This window comes from Petaurus breviceps, unplaced genomic scaffold, assembly GCF_028583685.1.
Source record: "Petaurus breviceps papuanus isolate PSGF00001 unplaced genomic scaffold, PetGlider_PUasm1.0 90352, whole genome shotgun sequence".
Taxonomy (NCBI): domain Eukaryota; kingdom Metazoa; phylum Chordata; class Mammalia; order Diprotodontia; family Petauridae; genus Petaurus; species Petaurus breviceps.
Window position 1 is genome coordinate 1701226 of NW_027187228.1, and position 12149 is coordinate 1713374.

General features: G+C 41.2%; 1 protein-coding gene across 1 annotated transcript in view; it reads left to right on the top strand.

The window, feature by feature from the left end:
• Window positions 1–995: 995 nt before the first annotated feature.
• Window positions 996–12149, top strand: part of LOC138177251 (trem-like transcript 4 protein) — a 26152-nt gene continuing 14998 nt past the window's right edge. The window contains exons 1-3 of the mRNA XM_069108343.1: window positions 996–1050; window positions 1296–1703; window positions 3562–3634. Of these exons, the coding sequence (XP_068964444.1) occupies window positions 996–1050; window positions 1296–1703; window positions 3562–3634 (536 nt within the window). The remainder of the gene's footprint in view (window positions 1051–1295; window positions 1704–3561; window positions 3635–12149) is intronic.

Here is a 12149-nt window from a genome sequence, read left to right on the forward strand (position 1 = left end):
CTACCCATTCTCACACATCAAAGAATAATGTGATTTCCCAGTTTGGATCTCTCTCTGTGTCTCTGTGTCTGTGTCTCTCTCTCTCTGTCTCTGTCTCTGTCTCTCTCTGTCTTTGTCTCTCTCTCTCTCTCTGTCTCTGTCTCTCTCTCTGTCTCTCTCTCTGTCTCTCTCTCTCTGTCTCTCTCTCTCTCTCTCTCTCTGTCTCTCTCTCTCTCTGTTTCTCTGTCTCTCTCTCTCTCTGTCTCTGTTTCTCTCTCTCTCTGTCTCTCTCTCTCCTCTCACCTGACACACCTCTCTTTCCATAAGTTTCTTAGAAAAGGAGAAATTCGTCATTTTGGGTATGGTTCTGACCTTCCTCCTCCTATTGGGAGTCCTCATTACTTGAACTGTGTACATCAAGAAACTCTACTAGAAAATCAAGAAAGGTAAGAGAGAGAAAACTCTCACCTCCCTCTCACTTTCTGTCTCTTACTGCCTTCATGCTCCACACCCTCACATCTTTCTCAGTCCCAGGTGCTGGGGAAAGATGACCCAGAGTGGGTTCCATAAAGCCTCTGAGCCATCCCTCTGTTGATTCCTTGATGTTCCTCTCCCCTATGATGTATCTAATTCTACTTTGTTATGATGAGAGTTCACTTGTCTCCTTGGTGGACTGTGAGTTTCCTGGGGCCCAGAGACTGTATCTTCTTCATCATTGTATTTCCTTCCTTAGTAACACTTTTACATACATGTTCATAAATATGGTAGCTAAAGTGGCACAGTGAATAGAGCACCAGGCCTGGAGTTAGGAAGACTCTTCTTCCTTAATCCAAATCTGGCCTCAGACACTAGCTGTGTGACCTTGGGCAGGTCACTGGTTTGTCTCAGTTTCCTTATCTGTAAAGGGATCAAGAGCAGAGTCAAGGTCCTGTCCCTCATACCATCTCTCTTAGGGACAGACTAAGAGTTGACAGCTCCCTGTGTTCTCTCCCTCTGAGTACCCAAAGAAGACCAGCATGGCCCTAGAAATCCTACACCTGCTGCTGCTGCTGCTGTCATTGGGGACCTCAGGTGAGGGAAGTGGGACAAATATTAAGAGGAGAGGGCTGAGGTTGAATGGTGATGAGAAATAAGGGCATGGGAATGAGGAGAAAGGTTGAGGTGGGGGGATGGTTTGGACACCATGGGGTATCAAGAGGCAGAGATGGGAGAAAGACTCCCTGAGCTTCTTCTTTGGGACATTTTCTGTCTATGGGCGGGCAGAGGAGGCTGCTGTATGAGGAGACCAGGTTCCCTCTCATCCTCGTATCCTCTAGGCAATCCAGGGAGGACTTGGGCTGAGCACCAACCTCAGGAGGTGAGTCTGAGGTCTCCAGGCCCCAGGGGCCAAGAAGGTCAGGCTGAGGAAGAGCACAGAATGGAAGGGGAGAGCTTCAGTGTGAACTGCTCCTACAAGCCCCAGGAACATGAAAACGGATGGATATCTTGGTGTAAAAAGCAAGAGAATGGAGAGGAGTGTGGTGTGCCAGACTTAGAAACAAGCCGCAAGTTTTTATTGCCCAACAAAGAATGCTTCTCCATTTATGACCACGATAGCGGCATCCTCACCATCACGATGTCTGAGCTCAGAGTAAATGATTCAGGTGTCTACGAGTGTGTGATCCATGAAGAACATCCTGAGAGGCAAAAAGTCCTCAGGAGATTGCACCTGATGGTGTCCCCAGGTAAGGCCCTTTCAGCTCCAGCCCATTCAATTCAACAAACATTGGTAAAAGCAGATTAAGTTCAAGGCTCTTCACTGGGGGCTTTATGATTCGAGTGGGGGGTTAGGGCATAACCTCTCCCCCTTTCTAGCTTTCACTTTTTCTCCTCTCCCTGTTTGCCTCCCTCAACTCTTCCCCACTCTCTTCACTATGCTTCTAATCCAATCCAATCAAAACTTATTAAGTGCCTTCTATGTGTTAAACTGGGGATACAATTAACACAAAGAAAGACAGTCCCTGCCCTTTAGGAGCTTACAATATTCAAAGGGGGAGACAACACTCAAAAGGAGACAGGAAAGGGGGGTGGTGAGAGAAAAGGGTAATGGGACACCAAGGCACAGGGGCCTGGCATGGAGGAATCTTGTTCCCTGGAGTTAAAACCAAGCAGGGCAGCAGGTGTAAAGTGGAGTGAGATCCTTCTAGGATGAGTTAGGGCTCCTACCACTGGGGAAGAGGAAGCACCTCCTCTCAAGCTTGGTGGAAAACTAGCCCTGGGATTCACCCTCCCCATATCCATCATGACTGACTCTGACTCTCTCTCTCTCTCTCTCTCTCTCTCTCTCTCTCTCTCTCTCTCTCTCTCACACACACACACACACACACACACAGAGTCTTCACTGATTTAGATTCCTGCAGGTTCTGGCCTCTCTCTTTAGAAGCCAACAGAAACACAGATGAAACTGGAGAAGATACTACCTTCTTTTCATGCCATACCCTCTTCAATCATTCAGTCAATCAACAACCATTTATTATATGCCTGCTGTGTACCAGGCACTGAACTAGGTACTAGGGATACCAAGACAACTTAAGACAGTCTTTGCCCTCAAGGAGCTCACGTTTTAATGTGGGAAGACTACTTATAAATAACCAAGTACTTACAATTATATATACAAAGCAAAGGAAAGGTAATCATGGAGGGAAAGCCTCTTGCAGAATCTGGAATTTGAACTGAGTCTTGAAGGAAGACAGGAAAACTAAGAGGGAAAGGTGAGGTAAGAGCATTCCAAACATGGGGACAGATGGTGCAAAGGCATGGATGGAGTAAGGAATCACGAGTACAAGGAATAGAAACCGGGTGAGTGTTGTATCGTGGAGTATATAGAAAGAAGGAAGGCATAAAAAGCCTGGTAGGTAGGAGAGGGACAGGTTATGAAGAGCTTTCAATATAAAAATAAAGACTTTATATTTTATCCTGGAGGTAATAGGGAGCCTTTGGAGTTTACTGAGTAGGGGTATGACATGATCAGATCTGACTTACAGAAAAATCACTGTGTCAGCTCATTGGTGGTTGTATTGGAGTGAGGAGAGACCTGAGGCAGGAAGACCTAATAAGAAGCTATTAGGATAATCCAGGTGAGGGTCACTAAGATTGGTCCATTGAAAGGATATATGAAGTGAGTGAGAGTGAAGAGTTTAGGATGACACTGACAGAAATAAAAACATAACGAGTTGTTTTGGACATGTCGAGTTTGAGATGCCTATGGGGCATCCAGGTTATGCTGTAGCCACCTTCTTGGAGATGGTGAAAACATCCCATAGTGACAGGCTTGGACAAGCCATCAATGGACTTGGGGATCTCAAAGGAGCCTCTGCATTACTATAGAAGAAGGAAAAAATAGTATAGACTGTTGGAGAATATACAATGAATGGTATCTGACACAAAACAGCAGGATACCTCATAGAATTCACTCATAAAACACATTATACTTTTTTAAAAAGTGTGATTCCCCTTCTGGGCCTGAATCCCTGTGCTAGTGGCTCCTAGGTAGTACAGGAGTTGGAGAACCCACATGTTTCTCCCACTGTCTTCTCTTTGCAGTTCAAACGCAGAGACCCATCAAAGGGATGCAAACTACCTCAGAGGCCACTACAGCCAACTCTGTGACCAACAGGTACGGTTCCTTTCTAGAAACAACATGGGTCCCAAAAGCTCTCGATCCCAGAAATTCATGTGTCTCCAAATTACTCTTGAAGTTCTCCAAAACCAAGTCTGGAGAGTGGCCTGTTTCCAGACTCACTGATATTGTTCAGTCTCAGTACACAGGACAGAAAGTTCCAGGGAGCCCAGGACTACCTTATGCATGGGGCAACTGTGCTTAATGCCTGTTCTCCCTATATTCAAGTTTACTATGACCTGAAGTCAGATTTCCTTTAGCCACAGCATGTAGCTCAGCCTGCAGGTTAGAGAGAATGATATATATAGTAAATTCTCCTTTCTGTTTCCTTTTTATCCCATTTCTAACTATCTGTTTAACATACCTGTCTTATCACTTATCAATTTGCCCAATTAGAGTCAATCCTTTGCTTTAAGCCAATGTCTCCAGAACTTCTCTAAGATAAAATATGTACATATATTTAGAGATACACATTCACACCCTTAAAAATGGGTATGAATATATAAACCCTACAGAGAACAAATATTTATTTATATATTTACATATAATTTATATATTATATTAAATATAAGCACAATAAACATAAATATAATTATGAACATATTAAGTATAGTATATTTCTATTTATACATATTTTCATATTTATATATTCATATATTGCATATTATATTAATGTTAGATATATATTAAATAAATATATAATATACTACAACTATAATCTAATAAATGTAAAACAAATTGAATAGATATATTAAATATAATATATTTGTATTTACATGTTGTTTATATATTATATAAATGTTTGCACATATGTGCATACACATACATGTATTGTGTATGCACATATGTATATAATGTCCTTTTCAGGGTTTATATATTTGAATCCATGATTAAGGGGGTGTAAATACATAAAGATAAAAAATTGCATAGACAAACCAGGGTCAGTTGAGCTAAAGAGCTGGTCACCAGTTAGCTACTTGGGGCAAAGGAGTTTCCCTCCTAGCCAAGCTGGGGAGCCCCATCCCACACCTGCTTCCTGCCTGCCTGTTCCAAGGTTTCCTTACTCCTGACCTGAAGGAACCAATCCCAACAAAAATGGGTTAGTATGGAAAATACAAGGAGGGCTGAGGTTGAACAGGTTTTTAAAGGCAAATTTTCTGTACTGACACTTTTGCCTTCAGAAATTGTTCCCCACCTGTCTTTCACTGCCTTTATGCTACCCTTGAGTTGTCTAGCTCACTGAAAAACTCTAGCACTTTCCAATTCCTTGTCGTTTGGCAACAGATCTGGCTTGGAATTCCTGCTCTGCTTCATGCTCCTGATATGACCATGGACAAGTGACTTTTGTGGTCTCAGTTTAGTCTTCTTTAAAACGGAGTCAGATTTGATGATTCTTAAGGCTTTTGCCCGTTCTAAGTCCTGTGATCCAGATAAGCAGACCCAAATTTATATCCACACTTGAGACACTGGCCTAGGTCCTCCTCATCCCCAAAGCCCTGCAGCCTTTGTTTCCTTCTGGATCTTAGTCTCCTTATCTGTAGAATGACATATTTGGACTCAATGGGCCCTAAGGTGCCTTCTTTTTCTAGAGTTTATGATTGCATGGGGGAAAAAATGTTCATAGATAAAATGTCATTTAACCAGAAAGTAAAATCTAAAACCCTGTTACCTGAAAAACCCAGATAAGCACAGCAAGAATAAAAGGTAAAGGCTTGAGACAGCTACCTTGTGCAGTGAGATTGTGGTGCCCTGGTTAGAGTGAGCTGGTATCAGGAAAACCTGAGTTCAAATGCTGCCTCAGAAATCACTAGCTGTGTGATTCTGAACAAGTCACTTAATCTGTTTGCCTCAGGGGCCTGATAATAGAATCTACTTCCCATAATTCTTGTGAGGTTCAAAGGAATAATGTTTATAAAGCACTTTGTAAACCTTAAAGCAATAAATAAATGTTAGCTGTTATTACTATTATGTGATATCTAGATCGATTCATTGATTTACTACTTACCTCAGAAATGGATCTATCCCATCAGAGAGGAATAACAAAACTAACATGCATGAAACATATTTATTCCAGACAATATGCATCCAAAAATCCACCAGAAATAAGTTTGGGTCAACTTTCCATTTGAGACTGACCACTTAGTGACAGTGAACAATGAACATTTCTCAAATCTTCAAACCTAAATGAAACCTCTACATAAAGCTGGCCTGTCCTGTGTTCCATTCCCACCAAGAGTTCTTAGTTTTCTAAGGTTATTATTATCTAGTGCTGCTGAAAAGGTTAGGTGAGGTAGAGAGAGCATGGGGATTGGAATGTAGAACACCTGAGTTCAAATCCAATTTCTCTGATACTTTCTAGCTGGGTGACCTTGGAGGATTACTTAAACTCTGTCTGCCTCAGTTTCATTAACCATAAAATGAGGATAATAAAAGCACTAATCTCACAGGGTTATTGTGAGGATCAAATGAGATATTTGTAAACATGCTTAACTTAGAGCCTGTCACATAGTAAGCATTTAGTAAAGATTTATTCCCTTTCCATTGATGAATCGCTGTCAATGAAATTCACTAAATGGATCCTAGATTGACATTTGTATTTTTACAAGGGCCCTCTGAATGTAGTGCCTCTCGTAGGTACCTAATACCTTCATATGTTGTCCCTCCTATTTCCCACATCCCTGATTTCCTAACACTACATAGTTCAGTTCTTCCTACTAACCCAACAGTATTCCATGTTCCAGAACGTTTTTACTCTAATAATAGGAGTTTAGGCATTCTTAAAATCCAGCAATATTTCTGGACAAGTAAGTCATTTTGTCTCCCCTAAAAAGGACCCTCCCCTATAGAAGACATAGAACATGGAGCATAGAATATTAAATAGAGAAGAAATGTATGGGACCCAAAATTTAGAACTAGAAGATACCTTATATAATATTCAACCCAACCCTCACCCTTTACAGATAGGAAAACTGATCACAGAGATTAAAAGACATGTTCAAAGTCACATATGTAATAAGGAATCTGCTAAGTGTTCAACCTGCACCCCAATCTACCATGCTTTCCAATGACACCATTTTGAAGAATTCTCATTTTATTTATGGTGAAAGTGAGGCCCAGAAAGAAGAAGAAAGCAAACAAGCTTGCTACCCCTCCTCCCAGTAAGATTGTCAGTGGCAGAACTGAAATCAGAACTCAGATCTCCAGGCTCCCAAGACGGTACTATTTCTACCACAATATTCTGTAAAAATCTGTGCTTTGAGGGATGACAAAAGGCATTGTTCAGTTGTATCTGACTCTTTGCAATCCTGTTTGGGGTTTTCCTGGCACCAGAATGGTTTGCCACTTTATTTTTTGGTACAGCTCATTTAACAGGTGAGGAAACTGAGGCAAACAGGGTAAAGTGGTCAGGGTCACACCTAGTAAGTGAGGCTGGATGTGAACTCAGTCTTTCTGACTCTAGGCTTAACACTCTATTCACCATGCCACTTGGCTGCCAAAAGACCTACACACCACAAAATTCTAACATTGGAGTCATTACTCAGAGTTAAAAAATTAAGATGGGGGCGGCCAGGTAGCACAGCGAGTAAGAGCACCAGCTCCAGTGTTGGGATGACCTGGAGATCAAATCCCAGGCTCAGATACTCAGTACCACACCCAGAAATAACTGGCCTTGTAACCTTGAGCAAGTTACTTAACCCCGATTGCTTTAAAAAAAAATTAAGATGATAGGAGGGGTGGAAGTAGTTCATCCAATTAGAGTCAATCCTTTAAGCTGATATCGCCAGAACTTCTCTTCAAAATTATACTCACACACAGATCTATATAATATATATACATATATGTGTATATCAAAACACATAGATATGTATGTGTATATAAAATAATTTGTTCTTTGTAGGATTTATATATCCATACCCATTATCAAGGACTAGGTCATCAGATAACTCATATCAGATAACTTTAAGATCTTTCAATAATTACCAGTTTTCTCACAGAACAAGGTGGAGGAGGGATGAAATTTGAGAGGCTTGAACATTATGTTTTGATAAGAGAAAAATGCTAGGAAAGGTTTGAAATATGGGAGTATTGTTTTGAACTAAGTCAGTCACTGCAATGGTTTATTCTGAGCTGTTAAGGGAAGTGGCATTTGACAGTACTAGGCATTTATGGAGGGGAGCAATGTCCCTAAGGATAGTAAAATGCTCATTACAACAAAATTCTTTTGTTCTATTAAATCAGTCAAATCAGTCAAACCCACAGTGGCTTAACTTTCTTTTTCTTCCTGTCATATATTTGAGACACTTAGACAATGAGAAAAACATTCTTTTTGGAGGTGGCCCAATACTCCTATTGGAGGTCCTCAAGGTAGGCCTCTTGTACAGCAGTAAAACCCACGAGGAACAAGAAAGAAAGGAAAATGAAGAAAGAAAGAATAAAAACAACTTAACTCCCCTCCCCCCACCTTCAGTGTGTGTGTGTGTTTGTATGTGTATGAGAGAGATTAATAATCATTGTGTATGTTATTTAAAGGAATTAATAGAGGAAAACACCAGCCTATCATCATTTAACTTGTGAATAGGTTGAAAAATCCAATAAAATCATCCCTGGAGAGTTTAAGGGATTTATTCAAGGTCTCACAGGTGACTTTGACACTAGTGTCAGAGGAAGAATTTGAACCTGAGTCCTTCCCAATTCCAAGACCTGCCTTCTATTTACTATGTTGTGCCCCTGTCCATGAACAGGTCTAGCTAAGCAATAAACTCAAACGAGATTAGTAATTTAATCAGCAGATTTTTTTCCTGGGAACTTTACTGGAATTTAGGGAGATTATCCTCTTCTCCTTGATCCCACTACTAGGGACAGAGTTAGAAAGATGATTGATGTTGGAGGGTGGTCAATGGGTCTCCATGGGTATGTGACACAGAGAGCCTGGCTCCAGGAGATGAGGCACATAATGGTGGCACAGTAAAAGGAGAATAACTCTTTTCCATATGTCTGTACCAGTTATGGTCTTTCTCTCATTACTCTTATACTTGTAAATGAGAACATATCAATACCTAAGGATCAGTTTGGTGACCACCTCAGTTGTTCCAACAGAAAACTGAGTATTCATAATTTGCTATTTTTTACAAAGGTAGAGATTGGAAAAAAATAGTATGGGGCCATGGCAAGGAATGAAAGGGCATATGGCCCTGTGGGAGAGGTTGTTAATAAGTATATCCTGGCAGGGAGGTATGTATAGGCTGGCCTATTGCTAATTGAAACCACTAGAATCATAGGGCCCAACATTAAAATGATGACATCAATGACCTTTGGTATAGAAGAACAATCCCATCTTGCAAAGGGCATAATTTATTGGTGGCACCTGATTTTGACTGAATAGCTAAAGTATCAGGTTGACTGGTAGCCAACCCATTCTTGATGACTTTTACGAATTCTTGTCATTTCTCCCTTCCTAACATCTCTGGCATACATGCCCTTCTCTTCAATCACACAGTCACCACCTTCATGCAGGCTTTCATCACCTCTCCCCTGAAGTCCTTGATATCATCCCCTTCTTTTGTCTCCATAAGGGTTGGACATAGGACTTGTTGCAAAATTGATCCTTGCAGTTCCCCAAATAGACACACGGTTCATCCAGTCCAAAATGGGAGACCCCAAGCCTTTCTACAAAGAGAAGGGAGCTCATGGGCCACATTTTTGTGCTTCTCATAATTCCATTTCCAGGAGAAGGGTTTTGAAGGTAACAAAGCATTTTAAAGCCAGCAAGCCTACAACAAAAGTCATCATCTTTACTCTCCAAATTACCCTCTTCTGAAGTTCCCTATTACTATTAAGGACACCATCATCCTCCCAGACATTCAGGATCACAATTTTAGCTCCATCCTGAATCTTCACTATCCTTCATCATTTCTAGTCTATTACCTATCCAGTCTATTACAAAATCTTGTCATTTCTACCTTCATCTCTTATGTGCATTCCCCCTTCTCTCTACCCATATAGCCCACCCCCCACCCCAGGTCAAGTCCTCCTCACCTCTCACTCAGACTCTTACTATAGCCTTTAATTGGCAACTCATCAGATGACCTCAGTTGATGATAAAAAAAAGTGGTAGAAATGTTTGAGTGAAATAGAAATGTGAAAGTAGGAAATCTCTCTTCTAACAGTGGTATCAGAATCTGTGGGAAATCGTGCTTCTGAGTATTTGAGGGGATTTTCATTCTTACTTATGTTGATATTTTCTCTTGTGGGTTCCCCTGCCTGGACGTCTTCAAGCAGAACACCAATAACCTCAGTCAATTCAATAGCCTCTATTGATTCAGTCAACCCAGGAAGGTAGTTACTATTATTATTGCTATTTTGTATGTGGGGTACAGGGACCCTGGTCATAGTTCCAGGATGGAGAAGAGTGCTTCTGGTTGCTTACAGACCAAAGCACAGGCCAAGAGAGTGGTGACCACATCTCTCCTTGGATCATGCCACCTTGGAAGACCTGAGGGTTTGAAAACCCCTAGAACTAGCTCTGGAGGGAAAAAAACCCACCTGGCAGGAATGAAAGACTCTCTTGGAGATGGGTGGGGGAACATGAGGCTAGATATGTCTGTTCTGCCTCCCTAGCAGTCACACACAACTACAGCCTCTTTCTTGCTACATGTGGTTCCTCTGTACACTTGGGTTTCCATATCCTTATACATGGATGCTCTGTTCATAGGAATATAAATTTTAAGTTGTTTATATTTTGTAAGATTTTGGGGGGATCTGGAGGATAGGTTTTTTTATTTACTTTTTGTACTGTGAAATTTTCATTAATGATTTCTTGAAATGTAGCTCTGGGGGGAAAAAAAAACAAGCTTTGAAAAAATAGTTTTAAAGGAGTCCAGTCCAAGGATTCTCTGGACCAGCCCATTGTGTTTCAAATGGAGCTACTTGACTGCCTTTAAACCAAAGTCACACTGGCTTTCATTGAATGGACAGAAATAGCCCCTATTCCAAGCTTGTATGCTTTGTTGTTTATGTCTGGTGACTTAAAATAAGTATAAATAGCAATTGTTTTCTGCTCTGGGTCAGAAACTTTGAGGGTCTTCCCCTCCCAGACTGATATGTTTGTGATGCCAAATTAGGCTATCTTTTGTCATTGAATGAGCATTGCCTCAAACAGAGGCCTGGGAAAGACCTTAATGTAGAAAGGCTGAGGTCATCTACTCCATCCAGGGCCATCACCAGTCACTTGACTTTTGTCTTACCATTAGACTTTGATGACTCTGGAGAAGAAAGTGAGGTTGACAACTTGGCTCAGCTCTGCCTCACTTAAATCTAATTCACTCTCAAGTCAAGACTTCACCCTGTGATGTCATTGGTCCTCTGAGAGTGAAGGAGGAACAAAAACCAAAACAGTTACCAAGTCAATTTTTCTAAAGTATTAATCTGACCATGTCACCTAACCACTCAATAATCTTCATTGACTTCCCTTTGTCTCTAGAATCAGATATGAAGTCCTATGTTTGCCCTTTAAAGTTCTTTACTGCCTGGCCTCTGTGAGGTACAGAATTATCCACTCTGTAATAAAAGAAATTAAGGCAGAGCTCTGAGCCAATAGTATTTTATTAAAGGGTCCTCCAATGAAGGGGACCTCAGATCTTCCTCACTATTTGAGATGCCCACTTTTTCCAGGGCCTTATTTTTTTGTAATGTTTCATACCCTGATGATACAGATAAGGCAAACTAAAAATGCAGTCTCCTTGGTTGACAGAAACTGACCAAGACTCTCCAGGAGAGTCAACATAAAATACAGCATCCCATTGATTGACAAGCTGACGAGCAGATCTTGGTGGACCTATCTTGACTGCAGACCAATGGGCTGGGATGATAAACATCCATATACGCTGATGGACCAGTAGAAAGGTAGGCCACAGATATCTCCCCTCGCTGGGCAATAGAGGGATGAAGAGGAACAAAGGGGCAACAAAAATAGCCAGAGGACTTCTCATTTCATTAAGTCATCTCTGCCACACTGGGCTTAATCACCACAATGAGGCAAAATCTAGGGTGGGGATCCTCAACTGGGCCCCTGTGATCAAGCACGCGAACTTAAAATCTGAAGTTCACAGCCCTAGATCCTAATATACAAAACATATCACTACCCCTGAGGAATCACATCAAACTGATTGGAATAAAATAGGGATCCAATCACAACCATCTACCACAGCCCTTCCTATCTCTCCAGTCTTCTTACACACTGTTCCCTTCCTCATACTTCACAATTCAATGAGAATGGGCTTCTTCCCATTCTTCATATACAATGCTCCATTTCCTGTCTATGTGATTTTTATACTGGCTTCCCTCAATGCTCTCTTCACTGCCATCTCTTAAAATCTGTGACTTCCTTGAGGATTCATTTCAAAAGACACCTTCTTCAAAAGACCTTTCTGGGTCCCTCCACCTATTAATCCCTTCCCCTTGTACTGTAGATAGATAGATAGATAGATAGATAGATAGATAGATAGATAGATAG